This window comes from Apus apus, chromosome 1, assembly GCF_020740795.1.
Source record: "Apus apus isolate bApuApu2 chromosome 1, bApuApu2.pri.cur, whole genome shotgun sequence".
Taxonomy (NCBI): domain Eukaryota; kingdom Metazoa; phylum Chordata; class Aves; order Apodiformes; family Apodidae; genus Apus; species Apus apus.
Genome location: NC_067282.1, coordinates 170,248,548 through 170,275,455, shown reverse-complemented (window position 1 = coordinate 170,275,455; position 26,908 = coordinate 170,248,548). Strand labels below are relative to the sequence as shown.

Below are 26,908 nucleotides of genomic sequence, written 5' to 3'. Positions count from 1 at the left end.
AGGATGCAAGTCTGCCTACTTTTTTCAGTTCGTCCTGCCACAGTTCCCCAACAACCAGTTCTGCCACATTAGGGGTAAAATGCTCCTCAGTCTTCATAGTATTTACATACTAATTTCTGGCCAGTTAATTTGTTTATCCCCTTCTGAGTCTACTGACTGCCTGCATCCACAGGTTTACTGCTTACTCTTCCTCTCTCATGATACTGGATCCAGGAGGATTGTTTCTCTTGAATGATGCCTGAAGCTTTTTTAAAAATACATTTCCTCACTTCTGAATAGCCTGGGGAACTTGTGTATCCTCACGGATCTTCTTCTCATGTAATTTCCATTTTTCTAAAGATACCCCTTTTTCTCCCCCAGGAAAACCCAGCCATGCTGTCCTGTGGAAATATGGTGGTTTTCAATAGGTCAATACCAACCTTTAGCTTCTCAGTTACTGAAACAACAAAGAACCTCTGGCAGCTGCAATGTGCTCCTCTACTCCGCAAGGGACAGTCAATGTCCAGCTTCACAGAAAGTTTTACAACTTCTTGTGGACAGCTGAGATTATAGGGATTGATGAATCTTGTGTTCAGCTAGGAATGGACTAGTGCAGGGTTACAGACCTCCCTGTGCTTCTCACCTCTTTCTACGACCTTTAATGAGCATATGTCTCTCCTGTCTCTTGACAAACTCATCCAACCTGCCCAGCTTCTCTTTCAGATATCATGTCTCCACACCTCTCTTTCTAGCCTAGTCTTGGCCATCTTTGATTGGCTTTTCTTAGTTTCTCTCTCCTCACATGTCCTCTACAGCCTGCTCCCTCTTCTAGCTGAAGTCTTTAAAGGAGAATACATTTTTCAACAGACATCACCAACACTTTGATGAAAATGAATGAAACTAACCACCAAAAGGATGTTTTCCCTTTGAGGATCTGGGAAAGCATGCTGAAGTTGTGCAGGAGAACAACCAGGAGATGGGACCCTCAACCTCAGGAGACACACCAATGCTTTAAAACCAGCCTATCTGCAGGTGCCAGGCTCCCCTGAGAAACTCTGTGGTGTCACAGTGACAGCAAGGCAGGCACTGGGGACTTTTGCCTCAAACTAGGAAAGTGCCAATGGAACACATGCACACATACACACTGCAGACACATTTGATCAGTACAGAGTGATTCACTCAAAATTGCCATCTCTGTCCCAAAATGTGTGTGTGCAAGGGCTCAATATCTGACACAATTTTTAAAATAGATACTATACGGGATTTCATCCTCATCATACAACATGCAGCTAAACCGATTTTGCTGGGGAAAACTGCAGCTGGAATAATTTAATACATTTTATTTTGAAGGGCTGAAGTTTGTTAAAAATATATGCAACTTACTCCAAATATCCATAAATTAAGGTATTTGGAACCATCAGCAACAAATCCTCCTACTGGCTGTGCCCATAATCAACTTTTATACAAAAGTGAAAATTGCTTAAAGTTAAATAATTTTTCAGACCTCACCTCTGCTGCATATTTGAAAAAGCACCATGTTCTTCAGGCACAGTATTGCTTTTAATGTATTTTATTCCTCACTTACTGTGAAAGGAATGAAATCAAATCGTTCTCTATTCTAATCCTTTTCAGTATTGAAAAGCACAAGCATGGCAGCAGATCTGTTAAGATAGTGTCTAAATAAATCATCAGCAATCTCATTCTGGTAAGAAGTCAGCGGGTTTTTTTCATTTTCTAGCAGAGCCAAATTTTTGTGGGGTTTATCCTTGTATGAAACATGTTTACATGAATGACACACATGAAATAATTCCCAACAAAGTTATTTTGGTGGAAGGGATGGACAACAATGGAAAAATCTTATTTCTTTCAGCACTAAGTATGTGAAAGAGAATTCAGGAATTTCCAGTGTTGACGGGAAGGAAAAGACATGTAGCTCTGCAGATGCTTCACAGACCATTTGATAAACCTCCAGCAGGTTAAACAATCACACAGGGAAGACTGTAAATGACACAGCAACTGCAGCCTCTCATCAAACATGAAAATCAGCAAATGACTTTGCAGATACAACGAACACCTCAAGTGCAGAAAAGCTTACTAGCCTGTGATCTGCATTTCATAGGTCAAAACACTTGCTTCTGCTAGGAAATCACCCAAGATAGTTACCATAATAACTGTGACTGCAGAGGTTATTGCTAATGGATAATAAATGCCAAAAATCTCGTCAGTGGCAAATCTGAGCATTCTGTGTAAAAGTACACTGTACAAGTATTTGTCTATGAGACAAATGAAAATTGAGGAAAAAAATGCTTTTGTAGACACATACTTCAACTTCATAACCTGGCCTTTACTGAGATTTATATACATACATATATATTATTTTCAGGTTTTACTTCTTGAATGAATTCACTTCTTCAAGGAATTCTTTCCACTAGAACTACGAAAAAGGTCAGAGATGATTCTGTGACAGGTTTTCTCATCCTCTTAATCTGCAAAAACAGTTAGCCAGTGAAAACTGTTTAATGTTTTTGTACAGAATGAAGGATTAAGGCAAGACAGCACAGCATCCATTTAAATCAGAGTGCTTATGAAATCTGAGGGAAGCTGAAGTCAAACGCAAGGCAGGTTTCTTTTGCTGAGGCTGGAAAAGGTGACAGAGGTCTGCACAAGTTAAGCAATGCTGCTGGAAAAGGTGGATGCCCTGTGGCAAGTGATGCAAAGGGGGCGGCTGAAATTAGCAGCAGTCAGTCAAAAAATAATGGGATTGTTTACATCTTCTGAAGTTTCACTTGACATAGGAGTCTGAAGGAACTGGACCAAGTTAACTGCAAGCATGAGAACAGCTATTTTTGAACACCCACTGTCTTGTCAATGCCAGATTAATGATAGAGGAAAACAAAACTGGCTCTGGAGGTGTGTTTGCACATAGGTAAACATCTTCCCACCAGGGATGGCTCATCTGTCTGTCACATTTTTTCAGTCACTGTGAATCAGGCTCACATATTAACAGCTGAACTACAGCAACAATAACCTGGGAGCCGTCTTTCCTTCTAAGCAGTGTCATTTAATGAAACTTGTATCCTTGGATCACATCAGAAGTCTTTAATTTCTTTTTAAATCCATGTGGATTTTTTTTTCCAATTCTTCCAGTCTCACTGTACTACTTTCTATAATTCTCCCTTATTTCTGAGTATATCTTGTAAAGGAAAAATTATGCACTCGATCTATTCTAGTATTATACTAGGTTGTACAGACCTTTTCCTCACTTAAATTGTAGCACAGCACACACAAATGTTAAATTCAGTTAATATGATTTTATATTGACAACTCAAGCACATTGAAACTGGATCACATGTTCTGTCTCTAACTGTAATGTCTACTGGATCCTGGAGCTACATATATATTTTAACTTTCAATTATTTTCTTATTGCTTCACAACCTTTGTTTGTTTTCCTATTGCAATACATTTTTGCTGTCAGGATTAAACAGTCATTTCTATATGTTACAAAACACCCAACACCATAATGAAGAAAGTAGAGGGGGTCTTTAAAATTCCATAGCTTCCAGTTGACCTACATTCAAGTTTTTCTGTTGTGGGCAGTAGACAAACCCCTCAGAAAAGCCAGATTTGGTGTAGCCTGAGACAGAATATGAACATTTGCTGCACAGCAGGCTGTGGGTCAGGGAGAGGGAAAAAAAAAAACAGAAGTACTTTTCTGTTTTTGTAAACAGTTAAATAGCACCTGTATGTGCTCAGAGCCAAGGATCAGAAGGAAACTAACTGCCTTACTGCTTTCTACTGACATATACATAGTGTATTTAAACATTTCAGAGCCTAAAAATTCCCAGGGCATTAATTATTGTTTTTATTACAATTATTTAGTATTTCCTTACTTCTCCTAGGAATATTTTGTGTCCTAAGCAATTACTGAGGACACTACATCATACAGTAATTATTTTTTCAGTATCAGCTCTGTAAATAATAAACAGGCAAGGCATTTTAAGGTTCTTTGATTTGTGTGTGCTCCCTTCTAGCTCAGAAGTTTAAATTTCAGCCTACCTTATAATTATGTTTAACATCTCATTTTTGCATTAAAAGTCTGTTAACAAACTCCCCAAAAATGAGACTCCAAATCTGTGAGTAACAGCAATACTAGAGCCTGAGCCACCACAGAGGATGTGCTCAGGGCTCTACATTCACACTGTGTTTTCCCTCCAGTTTGCTGGCTAGCCCTATTTTTGAGATCAAACATTGTGCTGAAATAGGAAACCTGCATTATAGCATGCTTCAAAGAAGCAGGTAGTGTGGAAATAAAGTGCAGTATTCATGCATGTACAAAGGAACTGAAAAATCTGGTCACTTTAATTTCAGGCTTCAAAGTCTTCACAATTTTCTTTCAGAATAGAGTTGCTTATTTTAATAACTGACCTCTTAGTACATCCTTCCAACTGCATACAAAACTTGCAAATGACAAATAATGAAAAAATTGGTTAGAGAGAAACACAGGCTCCTTATGGTGTAGAAAATGTCAAGGGAATGATTTATAACATCTAGTCCTTCCTGATCGTCATAATCATAATAATTATTGAATGGTTTGGGTTGGAAGGGACCTTGAAGATCTAGTTCCAACCCCACTGCATGGGTAGGGACGCCTCCTACTAGCCCAGGTTGCTGAGAGCCCCATCCAACCTGCCCTTGAATGCTTTCAGGGATGGGGCTTCCACAGCTTCCCTAGGAAACCTGTTCCAGTGTCTTTTTTTTTTTTGTTTCATGGAATATTTATTTTTATGGTTGCGGCACGTCATTTCTTGCCTTCCCACCCCTCCAGTTTTCAGTGAGTGAATTGCAAATAGACAAATGAACAAATGAAGCAAACATTTAGCACAGCATTAGCCTTCACAGATTTCTCCCTGTTGTTAGAACAGATAAGAGGGCATTGGATTTCAGTCTGGAAAGCATGTGAGCAGCGATTAATCCTGTCCATATTCAGGACAGCCCTGAAAACACACTTGTCTTTAAGCATACCTTAAAGACTCCGTGATTTCAAAGCACCTCTTTAACAGTGTCATCAGCTCTTGACATTATATCAGTAGTGTTGGAATATTTAATGCCTTTTAAAGCTCCCACAGGAGTTACACCTTCACCTCAAATGCTATTGAGCTAATGTTTCCCCTTGGCTGGGCAGCACTTTGCACCCTTGACAAGCCAGCAGGAAATCTCAGCCCAGGAACTCAAAAGGAACCACAGCTATTTAAACCTAGGGATTCAAGAGGTTAGCTACCAAGTGGGTACCAAACACTTTTTTTTTTTTAATTACTGGTGTTTTTAACTGCACCTGTGATTCTGAGGGAAGGCTCTTACCCATGAATTTTGAAACATGTTGCTCTCATTTATGTGCCCAAGAACTACAACAGTGACAGCTTCCTGAATGGGCACAGTACACAGCCCCTTGGCTTTTGTAACCTACTACATGGGCAGAGTAGCAATAAGGTTTTGTTATATATTGGTCAAAATCTAATTTAAAAGATTCAGATGAGAAATCTCTCTTTCTTTCTTTGCAGGCCCCAAGCCTCACTTTTACATTAAGAAATTCTGATGGTAAAGCTAGGTAATGTTTCAAACAATCATATATATATAACTGTAACTAAACTCCTACACATCTGCAAAATTAAGTCCAAATTTCAAACTGCAATTATATTAATGCATATAATTTTAATTAACTATAATTTCATCAATTCTGTAAATCCCTTTGAAAGGATCTGTTGCTTGTTGATTTTGCACCATGTGAAGACATGATAAATATGACATGTAGTCTCATCACATGAATAATGCATTCTGCATCTTAAGCAAGCAAACCCCGCTCCACAGAGATGCTTAATCCATTGCCTGCTTCTAGGGATGAAAGGAATTAAACTCAGTGCACTGATCTCACAGTATGTGCTCATTTGACTTTAATTATAAAATGATTATTTCAACATTTTTTTTTTCCTGTAAAATAAACCAAGCCTGAGCTCCATGTAACCTCTGTAGAATTATATGACTTCTCTGTGCATTCAGTCTTTGCTCATCAATGCTGCACTTTCAATACAGTTCCACATGGAAGGATGCAAACAACCTCTTGGGGTTTACAGTCAGTGTAGCAGTTTTGGGTCTCACAGCAACAAAAGCTCCCCTTTTTGACATCTGACCAAAGGAAGGATCACTGGAATCCTTTACAGTGAATTCAAATGTCATGAGATAAGGAACTTCTATCAGGCACAGGGAGATGACACAATCCCACACTACTCTGGAAGACTTATATCACACATCCTGGAGATGTTATTTTCACTAGTTTTTTGTTGTTTGTATGTTTGTTTTTCCCCATAGACTGTCCAAGCCTGTGCGAAGCTCAGTATAAGATCATTTACCTCGCTAAAACCCGTAAGTTTTCTCTGGGCTGATTCAAGGGCTGGAGCATTCCTTGGGAATAGGATATCTGCTGTCTGTGTCTCAGGAATGACAGAGTGTCAAGTGGACTAGACAGCTATACTGTCAACGGCACTGCCATGCTTCAAGCTTGAAAAAACAAGACTTCAGGAATGTGATGTTTGATCAGACATACCACCGAGGGGAATAGAAATGAAGGCTTTCCATAAAGCCTATGCTCTCCATGGAGAGGGGTAACTGACTGTGACTCTAGCTGACACGTCTCCATCAGGTCTAGAAGTATTTGCCAGGTTCATTGCATCATACCTGCCAATTCAAAAGCTATTTAGAGCTGACCTACATACTATCAGAAATGTGACCCTGTCCCCAAGAAAAGCAGCTGTACTATTTCGGGTCTCAAAAGAGTTAACGTTACTAGTTAATACTACTAGTACACTTCCTACTGCCAAGCCAAGCTGGCTAGTTGGGATGCTTCCACATCTGTGTCAAGACTAATCCGTAATGTGGATCAACTGCTCACAACCAAGCAAGAATAGATGCAATTTACAAGGTGCTATCTTACATATGATATATGGGGTAAAATTTTCTCAGTGTCCAAGTGATACAAATGTTTAAAGGTTATTTTCAGAAACTCCAGTCAACTCCTAAATGTTAGTTCTCAACAAACTTAGTAAATTAAAAAGATAGTTTTACAAAGCTATTTATGTATCTAAACCCACAACATCTACTGTGCTAGAAGGTATGTCAGGGCATGAAAAAGTTATAATTATTTTTGTTTAATTATCCAACCAGCTCAATGTCATTTATCCTTTGAAGCTCCTAAGGTCTAGAGATGCAACAATGCATTAAGATAAACGCCTTTACTATATTAAAAGCTTAAGAACTTACATAAACTCAGATTAGTGTTTTCAGAACACCTGAAATGAAACAGTTACATCTCACAAAATACTTATCAGTATCACCTCTCTGAACAAACTGTGACTTATGCAGAGCACACACAAAAGACTTCTCTGCAATGTTCTCAAAAACTCCCAGCATATACAGCAAATTTTAAACAGAAAAAAATAAAACTTCATTGGTCATGACAACTATTCAACACTTGAAATTCCTAATCTTATCAAACTCTCTGAACAAAAACTGCACTGGTTCTATTTTTATCAAACCTTATAAGTGAAAATCATGAGTTCTCAAAATGTCATGTGAAATCATGAACTTGTTTGTACGCAGACCTTAGCGTTAAGTGTTTTATAAATACAGTAATCACATCATAAGTGACAATTACTAACTTCACAATGAAAAAATGTAAAAGATTAAAAACAAGTAGATGCTTATTACATTAAATATTACTGAGCTATGAGCTAAAGCATTACCTAAAAAGGTACACATATTGAGGTCTTAATTCATTCTGAAAAATAATGAATCTTGTTTAGTATTGACTTGGAGAAAAAAAAAACAAAACTGTTTGGTGTTTGTATAACTAAAGATTTTCTCATAACAATGACTGTGCATTGGACACTGGTAGTCAAGTTATTTCACAAGGGTTATGATCTTCCTGATTCCACCACAAAAATAACAATCTTAAAATCACCTGGATATTTTCAACAGTCAAAAATGTTTATTACGAGCAACAGTAAATCATCCAGCTCACTCTCTCTCATACACATACAAACATGCACATGAAGCATCCACAAAACATGTACTTTGGCCTTCATAAACATTACAGCTTTTGAGGTGAGATCTGAGCCACGCAGTGGTAAAGGTCTGAGCTCCATCCCCTGTATCCTTAACCTCCTGTGCTCTGTGTGACTTTGTTCAATAATAAGGCCATGGAGTGCAGAGAATATGAACTTTAGTCATTAGAAGATGGGTGACATGACCTCACAGTTTCTGATTCCTGTTTCAATCCAACTTCCCTTTGAGTCTGAGGTTGCCGTGCTTGAGGTGAGACTAGCAACATCAGTTACTTCACCTGTGTGCAACCTTTGTCAGAGAAGTTCTTCATTGCAAAAGCTCAAGGTAATTTAACCGCGGGAATTCCTTACAGCTCCTGTGGAAGCTTCCCTATAAAGTTGCTTGGTAGCTACTGTAATTAATTTGCTTTTTATAGCCAGTGAATTTTGATTAGTATTACCTTTCTGTTCACAAACAAGTTAGGTGTTATAAAAAGCAAAGTAAGTCTTACCTGGAATACTCTGTCTCCTCACAGACAGTGCTCCATCAGGTGCCCTTGCCTGGTTTGCAGACTTTGTGTAAGGACTCTCATCTAAACAGAAAAAAGCAACACTTGCAGTTACCATTAAATATAATGTTAAAACCAACATAATTTTTACCCAAATGTTGTGTGAACTAGCAGTGCAGAGCAAAAGAGTTGATATGAGCTAGACAAGAATGGGTATTTCTGAATGCTGACTCAATGGCATCTCTAGACTCAACGACAAAGGCTTTGAATAGCAGAGCTGAAAAGGATGAGGTAAAACCCAAACTGGAGATAACATGTAGTTGATGACAGGCTTGATATACAAAGGCCTTTTCAGATTTAACTTAATAATAGAAATTTACTTTTTCTCATGTTAGGAAGCTTCACATGTCAAAGACTTGAAAGAGAGAGGTACCATCCCTGTTCAGGAGTAAAAGGCTTCCAGAAGCTTTTGAATATTCTGGCTTTAAAGATGCACTCCTTTTCCTTTGGGAATTGTCAGTGGGTGATTCCTTTTCTGTGATATCAATTGATTGGGGAAAACATCAGAAAGCTGTTGCCAAATAGGCCAGGCATATTTATGCCTGAAGAATGGCACTGTAATAATCTGTGTCTAAATAGGAGCCTATGTGGAACACTTCCTGATCAACCTCAGCACATAAGAACCTACTAATGGTGGGATGAGCAGATGAGTCATCAATTAAAGGCAGCATTAGGCAGAAAATGAGTCACTTCTACATCCCTCTTAAGAGCAGAATGATGATAGGGGAAAAAATCAACTACATGGTAAAATGTATGTCCTTAAAAAGGACAAGCTACTAGCTCAGGAAAGAAATGTGAATAAAACAGAAAAAATAATACTATGCATTTTATAATTTCGATCAAAAGAAATCAGAAGAAATTAAGCTTCTATCTTGCTTGTCCTTTAATCAAGTGCTCAAACACTTTAAAGTATTATCAAATCCTTCTATTTGCATATTTTCCTTCAGGTTGCAAAGGACCTGTGTGTTTACAGCAACTGCACGAATACATCCTTAAATACAGATCAATGAGCAAAAGCATCAAAGACTATGTTATCTGCTACAGCATCTTGAGATCAAGTAGATTTTTTGGAAGATCAGTTATTCATTTCAGCTGACACTCTTGACATTAGAAGCCTTCTTTGCTGATTGCACTATTTACATCTTGCAAAGTCTTGAACTCCTTTAGAACCTTGCATCAAAGACAGCAGACCATTTCTATACAAGTAAGGTAAGGGTTTGGTCAGCTTAATTTAATTTAAAACCAGGTCTCAGAAAGAAGTGACTAGAAGAGCTGGCTGGCTTTTAAAACCAGAATATCTCCAATGGACTCTGCTATTGTTAGGCAGATGCAGTAACAAAAAAAATCTAAATGAATTGGGGAAAAAAAAAGAAAGTGGCAAAATATTGTTCTATAGCTGTGCATCTTGAAGAAAATGCAGCAAGTAATGAAGAACATATATTGGTAAAATACCTCAACAGCCAATACAATTGTTTTTTTTACAATCAAATGAACTCCCATTCCTCTAAGACTGTATTGCTACAAGGAGAAAGATAACAAGCTTGACTATACTGTATGCTAGTACAAAGTCCAAGAAAATAATGCTGTCTGCTACAGGAAATACAGAAACATAAGGAAATATTAACATAGATCCAGCTACACCACTTAGGAAAAAGGTAAACATGTAAAGCTTTATTCTTCTATTCAAGGAAGGTGGAAAAGTGAGTATTATAGCATATACAGAATATACTTTCTCTCATTAAAGAAATTAAAATAACAGTGAACTAGAGTTTCTGAAGGAAGTAGGATTATCTTTTTTCTTTCATAGAAGGGACACCACTGAGCTCGAACTCAAGGCAAGGCTCTCCCAAACAGCCTTTGTAACTCATACAAATACCAAAAAAAGAAAGCTCATCAATAACACATGGCTTACATGTCCCATTCATTACTATTTATTTGCAGGTGCTGAATGTGACAGCAGATAGTGTGAGACATGCATTTTTCTATTATTAAGTGGGCAGGAAATGTAATACAATTTCTCAGGAACTGATGGATGGTGATGACTTTTGGGCCCTATTTAAATGTATGCCCTACCTATGAAAAATCTATCAATTTACAGGATAAAACAGTGCTCTCCTAGGCAGACTTATTACGTATCAGACTGGAGAGAGAGCGAAAAGGAAAGAAGAATTTCCCCAACTTGCCCATTTTCGCTAAATCGTTGTCACTGAGCAAACTAGTAAATCAGCTACACCCTCCTGCTGGAACAGGATCTTCCCAATATTGCACTGGGAGTACCTGTGGTTATCCTGAATTCAGAATAAAGGACAAGCCTGCAATTTATTTTTTTTTGTCAGTGGCACCAGTGAGGGAAGGTAAGTTCACATTCTAGGGAGCCTGAGTAAAAAGTCTAGTATTTTCTACATAACAGCTGGCAGATATGAAAGATAATGGAGACTATGTTTGTGAGTAAGCTAATAGTTTAACTAGGCATACCAACACTGAAAACTTACCAAATATTTATACGGGTTAGGCACTGTAGGCATGTAACTGTGTTACATTTCTTAATCTGTCTACAGACCTTCATGACAAAATAAAGAGCGCCAAAAAAGTGCTTCATAAATTTTGAATCCCTGTTAATGCAAAACATGCCTCATTATTATTGAAAAAGAACAATGAGCCATTGTATCATTGGTGGATCGGGAAGCTGTTCCCAGGACAGGATGCAATTCTCTTTCAATGCTCATTTAACAGTAAAATCACACTGCAATATAACTAGAAATCTGTGTAAAGGATTCCCAGAAGTGATGGAAAACAAATATAACCAACTGGAGAAAATCTACTAACAGCCTTATTGAAATGCTTATTTGAGACAGAAAAGTAACAGAAAGAGCAGACGGATGCAGAAATAGATGCCATCCTGAACAATGGAGTAACTAAAGAGACAAGAAAGCCATGATAGCCTTAAAATGTTAGACAACATTTATGCAGTCATAAGGGGAAAATCTGCATTTTTTAGCAAAGTTGTATGTATGGCCACAAGAATTGATTATCAATTTACAATTTATTGATATCCCCATCTGCTCTGCAGTTAGCAGGAAGGGTCTTAAAACATGTAAAAATGTCTTAGGGTAGCAGCAGTGCCTAGAGGGACTTGTCTGAATGTTTTGCATTACCAGCTTTCCCCTCTCTAGGAAAGATAAATTTATTTGAGATGCAACCCAACCCAGCAAGCCAACACCCTGAAAAAGCAAAGGAGCAAAAGGGTATGAAGCATTCCCCCAGTGGGAGATTTACTCAAAATTAGGTAAAAGTGCAATGTATTTAAGAAGCCACATGTACTAAGGAGAGGGAGAAACAGGCTGGATTCAGAATCAGAAACCTCACCTAGCTACACTCCTAGTACTAATACATCATCAGCAGGGAGCGAGTCACAGTTCATAAAGAATTCACAGGCCAAATTGCATTGCCCTTGAGCACAGAAATGCCTTCACCTGGAACAGGCAGCTGCAGCCCCTGCCGCTCGGTGCCCCAGCCCCGGCCCGGCGCTGGAGGGATTGCGCTGCAGGCCGCCACATCCACTGCTGCGGGAATAGCCCAGCTACATGGATACACCCCAGGAGATGCATGAATTACATCATCCCTTCTTATTTCTGTTGTTTGCTCTTCTAATTTCCTCTGTCTAAGAGATTAGACAGCCCATAGTAAACAACTTCTGGCAAGTCAGTAGGTCATGTTAAGGTGACTGCTACACCAGCACATCTCTTCGCTTGGTGACTACAGGAAACAAACCCTCTTGTGCTGTTAACATGTGGGGGTCATTTTCCCCCCATAATCATCCTTGCGTATTGTTTCCAGTTGCCAATGTGCTACAGTGAACAAGATGCTCATGTTAATTCACCTCCTTCCTGGCAGAACACAGCAATAATGTCAGAACTGACATCTTGCAGATTACTAAAATTCTTAACCAGCAAAGCAAACTGATCTTCCTGTTTTCACTTGTCCTCATGGAACAGCCCCAAATACTTGTAACAGTAGCTCACATATCATCCTTTCACAGCTCTGCACACATTTCTTCTAACTAAAGACTGCGAAGATAATGATAGAATGGATAGGCAAGTAGTCTTACTGCTTCCAGCTATTACTGTAGGCTTATTGCCTTTAGCTATTGACTGTGGCAGATAAACAGCTTTTTGCACCTCACTGCCTGTTTTTAACCCACTGGCATCTCTATCCTGTAACTAAATGATTCATTCTTTGAGTTAGGGACCATGCTGTGACCCATTTATATCATTCTGTGTTGCTCTTACTGTACAAGACAGACTCTGTCCAAGACTAAAGGCTCTATAATATAAACTGTAACAAACTAACTCTAATGTAACCCTGCACAGACTATATGCTGGACAATGGGTACAGATATATATATATATATAAAGTGGTTGCTACTGTGCTAGCAAAATGACCATACGAAATCTTTAGATATTTGCTATATCCAGCTTGACACTCTTTCAAATATACCAACTGGGGACAAATAAGAGAGAATGAAAGGAAAGTCTAAAGATATTTCCTCAATAGTCAAGTCTAAACATTCAATGTATTGGGTGGTTTATGGCTGTGGAACCATTTGCGTGTCTGTCAAGGTGGCTGTGAAAGCTACAGACACAAGGATGTTGTTTATGGATATGGTAAAGCCTAAGAGCACTCCCTCATTCAAGTCTTCATAGCCTGTTAGAGGATGTTTCCTTCATTGCTGCTGCCCCATGTCCAGGAGATAACTACTGAGCCCAGGAAACATGTCCAAGCCCTGTGCAGCACCAGGTGGCCTCAGAAGGTGATGGAGCACAACTGTGTCCTGTTGGATACAAAGGGGAAGTCTCTTCCCACCCCAGTGGGAACAGCTATTGAACAACTCAGTGGCTGCCACTTTGGCCCTCCTACGCAGAGAGGAAACGTGAAGATCCTTCACTGTCGTGTCCTGTTTCTCCCACACAACAGCTTGTTCTCAGCTTTACGGCACCACTTGAACCTGCTTCTCTTCTGCAAAACCTGCATTCCACTGGGAGCAGAGGAAATAATGTGGCACCAAATTTGCAAAGTGAGGAATTTCAAATGCAAGGGAATTTTTTTAATATTTAGGAGCTTGGAACCTATATTAATTTTTTTCCATAGTAGATGTGGAAGCATCATGAGGGAGAGCAGAGAGTTCTCATCTTTCAGTTTTTCATTCTCATTCTTCAACAGCTTACTTATGTTTCATGACAGATAAGCTGTTCATTGGCCAAAACAGAACTGAAACCTTTTTAGAGTTTGTAGTCTAAGTAGACTTCAGAACCCAAGCAAGTGAAAATCAAGGTGTTCCTCAAATGTTCCACACTGTGAAACACCTCCAACTAAATTGAGCCCCACATCTTCAGCTGTCTCAGTGTACATAAGGGGTAAGATTGACTGTTTGTAGTTTACACCATTTGGGATAGCATGCACCTCAGAATAGCAGAGAATCACATACCTGCACAGACATAGAGGATGACAATGTGTTTTCAAGAGGATGCTTACAACCAAGAGAACATCACCTCAAGTTTAGTTTCTCAAAAATTAAAAGCACTGTGGTCAAAGTTACTACTTCAGGCATTCCTGTAATATTGCATTCACAGAAATTTGCCACTCCTTACCTTTATAAGGTTTTTTACTAAAAGCAACAGATTTCTATGAATCCTGCCAGTCATACCATAGGTTCTTTTACTTCCTGTATTTGAAATCTATACAGAATTTTATCTGTAAATGGAATATCTTTAAATGGCAACATTACCCAGAAGTATTATTTCTGGCACAGTACCACACTGGTGATGGTAAATTTAGAGCTGCAGCATTTCTCAGTTATCCCCCCAGCTTGTAACTGGAGGTCTTCACAGACAAAAAAAACACATGTACCCACTTATGTCTGTGGTTTATAGAAGCTCTCAAGTTGAGGAAAGCTTACACAGAGTCTCAGAACAACTTCTAGGACTTTACCTGCAGCAACTTACTCTCTTCTGTTAAAAATCTTCCATTCCATAAGAAAGCTGAAATATTTACTGGAGCAGGGACTTGAACCCTGATCTCACATTCATAGACGAGAAACCCAACTCCCAGTTACACAGACATTCAGTCTTGCTTGCTCACTCTGTTCAATGTTTTAGGTATGTCATACAAAGTAAAAAAGATTGCAGCTAGCTCCTCTACAATCCATTCCAAGCCCTGAGCCAGATCAGGCAGAAGAGGGTATCTGAACTCAAGGTTCCCTATATCTCTGTGAGCAGCCCAGCCACTACCAAGGCATCAGGATCACTCTAGAAAAATGTCCCTGATCCCACATAAACTCACTTTTCAATTGCAGCTCTTTGTTTCTGCTAAAAATGCATAATCATTTTCTCTAAACTGTTGAAAATTCAGGAAAATTTCATTTTCAGGTTGATCTGCAGCAATGGGAAGGCAAAAATTATCCAGAAGGAGCAGAAGCTTGGTTATCACACTGCCTTACAGCTTCCAGCTGAGACGAATTCTGTTAGACAGTGGACAAATATTTTCCCTGAAGGTAGAGATAAAATAATTCTGAATTAGAACTGACTAAATAACTCTGAATTTTTAAGAAATACTCTGATCAATGTAACCTGTGGCAGTCACAATCAGTAGGTAGATACCAACACAACCCAACTGAGCCTGTAAAAGTTGTAACAGCTGTAAATTAATCATAGAAAGAATACTATCCAGACCTTTTTTGTTTTATAACTGGAGCTTAAAAAGGCAACTGCAAATTCTAAAACTCTGGTAAGTTTTACTATTGAATTATTGAATACACTTGAATCAATAAACCACATTGAAGTTTGCTGGGAAGCGGTGAATACTGGGAACTTTACTCTGGCTGTTAATGGGAGATTTGGAACAAATGTTTTTAGCCTGGTGTAACTTTTATCCTTAGTAACTGGTATTGACAACAATAATGAAAGAATACCTCAGAGAATGCATTTTCCCTGGGAAAGGAGGAAGTTTTTAGAAGATTTGCTTTTAAATAATGCAAAAGGCTAGAGAAAAATTAACATCCTGGAACATTCATGCTTACCACAATTACACCACAGCTGTGTCAGAGTGTAATGGACTATAAACTGTTGAAAAAAGAAACAAAATGGGCTAAGTTCTTTCAGCAGATATATAATGTACAGCTTCTGAATGTATATGCTTCCTGAAACAACAAAATGTCAACAATTTGCTTTGCCGATACTTAATATTTGCTGGTGTGTGTGACATGTCAGAATTATGAGAAGGCAGAGTTGCAATAGCTCCTCTGGTGATTTTCTTTCCCACATTTAGCAGATGTGTCCTCTGTTTTTCTTAGAAACTTAATTTTAACAGATATAGCACACAATGAATAACTCTTGTCTCTCTAAAGTGAAAATTTACTCATTTTTATTATACTTTATGTAAAATTAATTACCTTTTTTCTGAATTATATGGATACTTAATACAGTAACAGCTCAGATTTAATCAAGAAGCAAGAGAAGTAGGATACTGTAATTATGCATAACAGTGAATCCATTTCCTATTGATATTTACCATACCCCAGCAAGCTTGATAATTTGAAAAATGATCTGAATATCCTCCAAGTTTACTTGTCCAAAGTTAATTTTCTAAGCCTGTGCTTAGGCACCTGAATGGACATGCTTGTTTCCTAAATGGCTAAGTATACTGATCTCCTCCCACAGATATTTTGCTCAGGAAAACTCAGAACTTTACAAGACCATTTAAAACATGTAGGAGCTGAAGAAAGCTGAAAACACGTCTCCACAGATACTAGCATATTGTGAAATTCACTTCACTGGATTATCTAACGCAGAAGTAATCCTATTTAACTAATACCCTAACGACAAACTACTTCAAATCTGATAAATATGTCTTTTTGTTCATACAGCATCAAGCATTTGTTAAGGGATTAAACTCAAATGCCATAAACCAGAATCGTTACTGAATCATTACAGAATTTTAGTAACCAATATTTAGTATTTAGTGTTGTCTTGAGCTTTTGTTTATTGTTTCTGGAAATATTACAGGCATCACATAAGGGAAATGTGTAAGGCTTAATGAGAGCAGCTAGAAACTGAAGAAGCTGGGACAGGGAAAAAAGCTCAAACTGAGGAAGTAAACTGCTCTCCTCTATGAGACACTTTGGGCTACAAACCTTTTCATTTAAAAGGAAATTCCTAAGTGACACAGATCTCACTGACAGGAAACATTTCCAGATATTCAAGCTACAGTTTTTGTTCTGAACACTCATGGTTCGTCAACAGTTACATCTTGGTCCACAGGAAGGTTTTGTTGTCCTCCATGTGTGTGTGTTTAGGAACACCACATTACTGTGATGTGCCACCATATGCTGCCATTGTGTAAAGGGGTCATACAAAACCTTTTCAGAAAAAAATAAAACTCAAAACTATTTTCCTTACGAAGCTCTAATAATGAAGAGATTCAATTACATTGTTTAACATTGGTAAATGCTAAATCAGCATCTCTCAAGAACATTTGAGCCAAATTTGTCAGAGGAATACCAATGTTAAGATGATGATAAAAGTTCTAACAAGGCTGCTGGAGAAAGGTGTTGACCAAAGAAGCAAGACCTGAGCCAAGGCAGTGGTCACAGGACAGAAAAACAGATGGGGAAACACATTTATGAATAGATATGTACTTTAAAAATACATAAATGACCTTAATATTACTTTTTTTCTCCAGCCTTGATTCAGTTAAGCCTTCCAGTTGGGATTGTGCTGGAGTAGGAAGACAGTGATAGCTGATTAGGGGAAAAGCGGCCAAGCCACATCTCTTGGCTCTTGGACAACATCCTTAAGATAAGCCACCATGCTCCTGACTTCTGTGGCTGCCCACCACTGTGTCTCCTTAGGACAAAAGACAATCAGCTTCCTGGTGTGCAGTGTTTCACTGTGTATTCACAAAAGATGATATGTAGTATGATCTGCTATTATATTTGTGGTTAAAATGCAACAGGAGACACATGTACTGGTCATTTGAGCTGTGCATACTCTGCATGGCACCTCCACTGTACCAGCAAATCTTAACAGCATTCACTGTTCTGGTGCTTTCTCAGCCCAACCTTGTTGGAGATTTTCCCTGCAGTCTGACTTCTTGAAAATTAAAAGTAGAGGTGATGTTTGAAACTGCTATTAAAGTTTTCTTATTGTCCCATTGGAGGAAATAAAATTCCCCCTTTCCTTCAGAGTGCATGTGTTTATATATATATGAATAATGATCTAGGAGTACTGACAAGGAAGACACCTACCACCTTCTCTATCTGTACAGACCATAACGTGAAGTAGATCAGCAACATCTGCCCATGTTGCTGGCATTACAGTTGACAGGAATTGGGGGAAGTGAGCATGTCAACCAGGAACTTTTCTACTGCATGGCAGGGAAAGCAGAAGCTAGTTGCATGTGTGCTGGGGGAAGGTAATGATAAAGGTTAATAGCTGAGACAGTGAGACTGCCACTCAAGTTGCATAAAAAGGAACTAAAATATGTTAAACTGTTTAGAAAATGGGAGTTTAGTTTGCTTCAGGAAAAATAAGAGTAAGCACAGTCACAATATTATGTTCAAAGGCAAGAAGTTAGGAATGGTAATTTTTTTCAGGAGGTTATTTATTCTTCCTCTATTCCAGTAAATTATATCATGTATTTTTCAGCCTCCTTGTGTCTGTAAGCGTCTCTAGTGATGGGATCTCTATTGCTTTCCTTTGGAGACTGCTCCACAGGATGCATCGGATCTCACAGCTGGAAAATAGTTCCCTCCATGAGTCTACAATTTTCTTTCCTTGCATTAACTGTCATTCCATTACTCCTAGTAACATTCTTACACTCTTCAGAAGATCTTACAAAAAACTCCCTTATTTCATGTATTGTTCATTCCAGAAATCAGATTACTGGGCTAGCAGCTTTAGACACGGATCCTATCAGTTCTTCTCACTAGGCATGATTTACCACAAACATTGGCTGATTTTGTCACTAATGCATGGTGTACATGCTGACTGGGATAACCATTTGGTGAATAATCCATCCGGTTTCTTTAAACCAAAAGTTTGCACAAGTGTAACTCCAGTGTGACTAGGAGTAAAGCATGCTTTGCATCTTAGTAATATGCTGAATACATTTACACCACTATAGCTATCCATATCCATTTTAATCCCACTAACAAGCTTTATTTGATTCATAAAACAATTCTAACATGGCCACTAGGAGCTGTATAAACATTTTACCAGTACAAGTATATTTATATTGGCACACCAGTGGGACTGCTCTACTTACTTACAGTTCAAATGATGCACATTAGTCCGAATTGGCATGGCTCAGGCTTAGTGAAAAAACTGATCTTTCAGAAAGCACTTTTTTCAGAAGTCAGGCTATAAACCTGTCACTTTTCTTGTGCCATTGTGAAATACTCTCCTACTTTCAGTCCCTACCCTGGGAGAGTTCACTCTATATATCCACAAAGACTGTGCAATAACTCTGACTAAGTTCAGTTGTCAGCAGAACTTCACTGTTTCTTGGAAGCTGTGACAAGTTTGAACATAGTCCAAGTAAGAGTCTTTCAAAATTAAGTGCTGTGTGCTTTTAGGAGTGGGAACAAAGGATAGCAACAAAAGAGATGTCAAGTTAACAAAACAATAGATATGGATTTGTTTTACGTAAAGCTCACACAAAGCCCAGGCCACCTTGTGTGCTCCAGTCAGCATCTATCCATGCACTTGGTTCTTTACAGCAAGCCTTTTAACCTGTCAAATATTCTTTATTTGCCAGTGCCTTTTGAGTCCTATTTAATCTCAACGCTTATTTAGGACAAGCAGTTCATTGCCTGCAATATTCCTCAAATTTTGTGAAACAGTAATTATTAGAACCGCTTGCTCACATCTTTGCCTATATGCAATTTAGCCCATGTCTGAACCAGCTTTTTGTAGTTCTATGAAAAGTCCAACAAAAAACAAACAGATACAGATGGATGTTTGATACACATGAAAAATTACACCCTATGACCTTCAAGAAGGCAGACGAATAACTTTTAATCTTTCCATGCACCAAGTCCCCAAGCTTTTTAACCAGGACTCCTCCTCCTTTAGGAATTCACAGCTTCACATTTACAGCCTCTTTGGCTCTGAAGCTCCTAGAAACACAGGATCAACCTATCACCTACCATAACTGCAGGGAAATAAACACAGATTTTATTTTTCATAATGTGAAAACTGTACTTAAACTTTTTGTCCAAACATTAGTGTAATCGTGAAGTAATTATTATTTTTTTCTCTGTATTTCCAGTGTATTGCCAGCACATTCAGCTCCATCATAATGGTGTGTGCGTGTATGTACATGTGCCTAATTTTAATGATGGGTTAATTTTATTTGTAAATTTCAAAACAGACAGCAGAAACAATTAAAAATAACAGGAAATCTCACAAAGTAAAATAGTTCAAACCAACCTGACACACTATCAGATTAAGGACTCTGCTCAGATAAAGAAAAGCTCAAACAAACTGTCCAGGCTTGCTCTGTTCTTAAGGTCAAACAATGGTTTGACCTTGGTTTTGGCAGCATGACCAACAGCACAATGAATGCCAGAGTCCAGATCACTCAATCATGGCCAGTCTGTGCCCTGTTCAGGATTTTATAATGAAGGACTGAGGGAATCCAAGCTAATTTTAGGAGCTTGAGTAGAATATAGGTAATTAATAAGACAGAGGGTATAACTCTTCAGACACATGCAAATGCCAAATATATTAACATCTGCACACTATGCAGCCAATTAAATACATCTGTAGTAAACTCAAAAAAAAAAGTGACACCAAAAAGGCCACACCATTATTTCACAAAGATGCTACATTCTTCATTATCTGAAGTCTCTAAAAGGAGAGTGTGGTACAGCATACAGTACACCTTAATGCAAATAGCCATTGGAAAAGCAGAGAGAAACATTCAAGATAAAAAGTAAAAGAAAATACTAAAACTGCAATTTCTAAGCAAGAACAGAGAAAAAATTATTTCAACTATTTGCTGTAGCTTTGAAATCCAGAAGACAACAACACCTTCTTAGCCATGCCAGGAAGCAACCACCTACCCAGCATCACCACTCCTATCAACCAGAAGATAGAACTGCAGGTGCAACTGGAATTTTATTGACCAAATAAACAGGAAAACACTGAGGAGATCAGCTATATCCATAACCAGGGCAAGATGTTGGATAGATTACAGTAGAATTTTGACCTTTAAGGTATTTCAATAAATAACTGGTATTTAAAACAAAACAACAAAAAAACCACAAAAAGCCAATGATTCCAAGCTATGATTTCTGTATTGCACTAAACAAGCACTTTGCTGCAGCCAAAGAGTTGAACACACTCATTAAAACCACAAGAACAGCAAAGCAAGCCACCGAGACCCACGTAAACTGCTGGTTAAGGCAGTAGCTTTTAAGCTGTTGCCTGTCAAGCTGGGAAACATCACAGATCACTATGCCACATCTCTTGAAAGGTCTCTAAAAATAAAAGACACTTTTAGTCTCTACTGCAGTCTAATTATGGAACATATCTATCAAGGCGTGCAACATCACTAAGTATCTAAACGAAGAAGAATGAATCCATTAAGACTAACAGGCACAGTTGGCTGCCTTGGTCTGCTCTGAAAAAAACCAAGTTTCTGCACTCCACAACCAACATATTCTGCATTCCAGGTCTTATGCTGCTGGAAGATGTGCAGTGATTTTGGCTGGCTATAAACATAAATACTTTTGAAAACATTTCCTAACTGGAGTTATGACAACAGCGGCCAACTGCAGAACAAATATTGTTAACTTCTCTGATGGACAGTGCCAGTTTGATATGCTTTCAGCTTCCCTAGAGCAACAGGTTAGGGACTGATCTGTTGGACAGCAGCTCTGGGGAAAAAGACCTGGGAGTCATGGTGGACAACAGGCTGACCATGAGCAAACAATGTGTCCTCGCAGCCAAGAGGGCCAGTGTCACCCTGGGTGACATTAAGAAGAGTGTGGCCAGCAGGTCGAGGGAGATTATCCTCCCCATCTTACTCTGCGCCCTGGTGAGGTCTCATCTGGAGTAACGTGTGCAGTTCTGGGCTCCCCAGTTCAAGAAGGATAGGGAACTACTGGAGAGAGTGCAGCACATGGCCACTAAGGTGATTAAGGGAGTAGAGCATCTACCTTACAAGGAAAGGCTCAGAGAGCTGGGTCTGTTTAGCCTAGAAAAAGGAGGCTGAGGGGGGATCTCATGAATACTTACATATCTAATGGGTAGGGGTCAGGAGAATGGGGTCAGACTCTTCTAAGTGGTGTCCAGTGAGAGAACTAGGGGTAATGGTCACAAACTGGTACACAGGAGACTTAACCTGAATATGAGAAAATAGTTGTTTATTCTAAGGATAACAGAGCACTGGAACTGCTCAGAGAGGTTGTGGAGTCTCCATCCCTGGAGACATTCAAAACCTGCCTGAATGTGTTCCTGTGTCATCTGCTCTAGGTGATCCTGCTCTAGCAGGGGGGTTGGACTACATGATCACCAGAAGTCCCTTCCAACCTGTATCATTCTGTGATTCTGTGATCCTTCAAGAAGAGAGTGTGGGGAGGAGGAGCAGGTCCCTGGAGGAAGGGAGCCTTGCTTCTATTATGGGAGCATGCGAGCAGGGCAGGGTACGGAAGCATCAGCAGGGCAGGGTGTAGTGGATGGAAGAGAGAAGAAAGCAAAGGCTGACAATAAGAATCAGTGGATGATTCAGTGCACGAGCACTGAATAGAGGGAGGAACTCCTGGGGACCTGAGAGAAACCCTTGCAGAGTCTGAAATAAATAAATTACTAAATAAATAAATAGAACCTGTTTACTCCAAAAGTCTTGCTTGGTGAGGGGGAAAAGAGACTGTTCACCATAACTTAAAGGTCTAGGCTGATTTATTTTTAAAATAACCAGGATTCCCATGAGTACTTTTAAAAAATAAACATTAAAACACACCAAGAGGTCTTCCAGCAGACAGAACTGCCTTTTCCTACACATAAACTAGGACTCAAATTATTCTTTGTGAGACTTATAAAACATCTTGCTAACACTTCTCTCATCTCCTATAACTCCACAAAAAAATCCATTACTATTCCTATCACCCTGCCTTAAGATAATAAATAATAACAAGCTTGTTGTCTGTGAGGTTTATGGGTGCTCGAAGTTGCAAGTTACCTGCCATTTCCATGCAAAGTTTAAACCCAAGCACACTTGTCCTTGAAGGAGCTGTAGGGCAGCTGAGCTGGCAGTTCTGACCCCAGGCTTTCCAAACCCACACTGTCTCAGAGCCTATCATAAAATTGTTGCTCTTTCCATCAAAAAAAGCTTTCACTGAACAGCTCTGTGAATGCAGCTCCTATGCCTCATACTCCTGTAAAAGGTCAGGCTAGAGGAAAGGGATGCTAAACAACATTTTTGCATGTTTTTGCATGTTCCACAGCAGCATTCATTCTGCCCACTTCCTTGTGTCCGCAAGCCTCCCCTTCAGAGGGGCATTACATTTTAGCAGCACACACACAACAGAAGAAATAAAAAAGGAGTTAAGGTCTGACAGAAAACATAAATATACACAATGCATAGGATGCTGTATGTGAGATAAGGAAGAGGGAAATAAGAGAAAAACAAAACTAAATCAGGTTGCACAGGGAAAAGAAAGGAAGGGTTGGTACGGAGAGATGAATAGAAAGAGATTAATCCTCCCCCTCAACTTCTCAATCCACTCCCAAGCTCCTCTAACAAGCTCTATTTCCTTTGCTAGGTCCACAGTAGAAGTGATTTGAATAATGCAGAAGTTAAAAATTCTCAGCTTTGAGTTTGTACTGCTAATAGCAAAACGCCAAATTAGAAAACACTGGAAAAGCTGATTTGACAAGAGACACCAGGACTTCAGTATCACAGCAGGAATTAATACTTCACTGCTTTCCCTTCCTGAGCTATTTCCTCTGCTTCTGGGCTAACACTCCTCCCTGTGAGAAGCAAATGAATAGAGGAGTTAGCGAGATCTGTATATATATTCTATCACCATCACCAGCTCAAATAACTTGAGGGGGGACTGAAAAAAAGTTTGGAGATTAGGAAACAAAACTCTTAATACTTTTTCAATCACGCAGGAATTTTTGGTTAAGATATTTTCATCAATATTCTGCTTAGCAGAGAAGCACAGATAACAATGACAGTGTTACTGCTTGCTTTATATGGATGGAATAAAAATATAAGTGTCAATGACAATCTAAAGACAAATGCAAGTGAACATAAAGTCTTGACACATAAATTATTTATTTAACCACCACAGTTTTGCACAATTTTTACTTTCTAGTAGGATTTTTTCTGGACTGGATTAGTCTCAGGATTGCTCTCATCGCTTCCAGTATAAAAGTCGATTGAGACTTGCGTGTAAAAAGTTAATTAAAAATTGAATAAAATTACTACAGAGATCAAACAATGTCTATTCCCCAAGTTCATGCCAAGATCCATATACATGTAATGTTTCATACAAACAACTTAAGTTATTGCATTATGTTCTTTACAATAAAAATAATGAGGAATAAAATGTTCTCATTATCATTTCCTAGTAGACTTACTGAAAATAAATCAGAAGTTAAAACAAGTAGGTTAAACACAAAAGGATTACTTTACTAATTGACATTGCCAGGATACCTTCAGTTCAGTTAGATTAGCTACTATACCATAGTAAAGCCAGAATTTTTCTTTAAGCCTCTGCTCTGAAAACCATGTCAATTTAAGGGATCATTTGTGCCTATTAAAACCCAACAAAAACACAGAGGGATTTTAAAGTCAACAGGGTGCTTTAAATTCAAATATGGGTTGGATGCTCTCCTGTTTTGGGTTGCAAGGACTACAGGCCCTTGTTTTGCAGATATTCATGCACATGCATGAATTTTTGCTAAGTGAAAAACAAGACATGTTCTTACCATTAACACATTTTTCTGTGGGGCTATGTCATCTCATGCTTTATAATGTGAGGAAAAGTATGCAAAACTCCATCACAAATCACACCCCATTATTTCTAAACACATTTCTAAAACCTGGAACTTTGTATTAAGCTCCTATATACAGGTATGACAAAATAGGCCTCTATAGCAGTGGGTCCACACTGAATAATACACTGGCAAATTGCCGTGAGCATGGCTGTGTGCAAGTCTGACACACTATTTCTATGTAAGAATCAAAAATGTATACTAAAGGTCATACATTCATCATTTTAGTCTTTTTTTTAAAAAAGAATACTGTAACGTTTATTCTCATAAAGCTCATAAAAATAAATACTCCCAACATAGTGATTTATGATACAAAACAATGCTAATTCAAGAATAATAGCACTTTCATACAGAAAGGCCATGAAAGATCATCCATGATTTTGGTATAAACACACAATCTATTTTGGAATTCCCAGATGTGTAGGCTACCATCCCTTTCTTCGAAGATTTTATCTGATGTGTGCTCATGCACACTTTAAAATAGACTGAGATGTGTTAGAGTGTATCAAAGTCCTGAAGAAGCAGCTGCAATCTATCCTACAGACAAATAGCATTGTATTTGGCTTTCCACTTGAAAAAACAACTTTATTTCCTTTCTCTGATGTAGTTTACTCTAACACTTAAAGACTCCTGTAACCATTTACGCATTCCTTGCAATTAATCTCATCTTACATGAATTCAGCCTTTCCTAGGGTACTATGGAAACCAATGTATTTGAGAATGAATAAATGATAAAGAGCAGTGTGCATTTGTGTATGAGTGCTGTCTTGACTGACCAAGTCCTTTTATGAATTCTTGGCTAAACAAACAGAGAAGAGACATCATGGATTATAATTACAGCTCCAATGAACAATCTCAGTGAATCATAATTTCTTCATATTGCTATTTTAGCATGGCAGGAAAAAAAAAAAATAACCCTTGTAGCTTTTTAGTTCACCATACAACTTATAATATCCCTAGTTCACTGTATTTTTTTCTTCCCCTACCAATTCAAGCCGGTACACCGAAAATCCTCAGGACACCCCACAGAGTATAATACGTTGCAGCTAACAATGACACTGGCAAAGATCAAGGATGGAGAAAGACATTTTAATTTAGCTGATGGGTTCAATAGGCAGATATTTGGCAGATGAGACACATTAGTGTTATCTGTGCTTCTATTTCTACCACCTCCAGCCTTTCACCAATTAATTTTGGCCAAATGTTCAAACCCAGGAAGCACCACAGAGCAAGGCACAGCAGTCAACACATCCACAAGATGGAATGATTAGCACTTAGAATGCAACTCTGCAAACCTCCATCATTATTTTAATGACACTTTATGTGCTAATTTTAAATATAACAGCTGCTTCTTCCAAGTTCTAGCTACAGCATTCTGCCAAATATCACCTTTAACATTACAATCTGAATTCAGTGAGATGATACATAAACAGAAAACATTCATATTATCTACCCAGTGAACAGTAATATTTGCAGGTTTGGCTTTTTTAAAACATTCTGTATGAACTGGCTAAAATAAAGAAATAAATTGTGGCATCAATACTGGCATAAAGGCAAAATAAACATGAAATTAATTTTTAATTATTATATTTTTTTTAAGTCTGTAAAACTTATAGTTCAAATCCGTATTTTTCCCTAGGAAAATTCCAGTTATGAGACACTACACTTAAAAATGAAGCAATAAAGTGCCTAGGCAAAATACATCTTTAATTTAGTTGGCCTCAGAAATGTCCCCAATATAGTGTCTCACCTGACCTGGCACTAGGGTTTTACAAACAATTATTATTTTCTTTTCCTTCTTTTCCTTCTTTGACAACATTGTGCAAGGAAAATAATTTTCTTTCTGTTAAATACATTTTAAAATTTGAGTTTATCAACCATTCATCAAGTAATTTGAGTTTATCAAGAACTTAGCAAGGGAAAGCTGCTCTGGAGAAATCTTATGTGGAGATCTTCATGAAGTGCAACTTATGATCATTTCCAGCTTCTGCAGGAGCCAGTTCAGTTAATCTACGTTCAATTCACCACAACCCGATGGCCAGCACTAGCCCAGCTCTCCTTGTCATTGAGCATTTTCCTGCTGTCAGACATGGCTGCTGGGAACAGCCAGCAAGAGGGAGAAATGATCCTACAGGCAATTACATGTGTCTGCCCAGAAGGTCTTCAAACCGGATAGAGATCTTGGATAGATCTTGGATAGAA

At 38.5% G+C, this 26,908-nt stretch overlaps 1 protein-coding gene across 1 annotated transcript in view; it reads right to left on the bottom strand.

Annotated features, from left to right (window-relative positions):
• The window catches only part of GRIP1 (glutamate receptor interacting protein 1), a 226,280-nt gene that overhangs the window by 98,674 nt on the left and 100,698 nt on the right, over window positions 1–26,908 (bottom strand). The window contains exon 2 of the mRNA XM_051607939.1: window positions 8,586–8,666. Within this exon, the coding sequence (XP_051463899.1) occupies window positions 8,586–8,666 (81 nt within the window). The remainder of the gene's footprint in view (window positions 1–8,585; window positions 8,667–26,908) is intronic.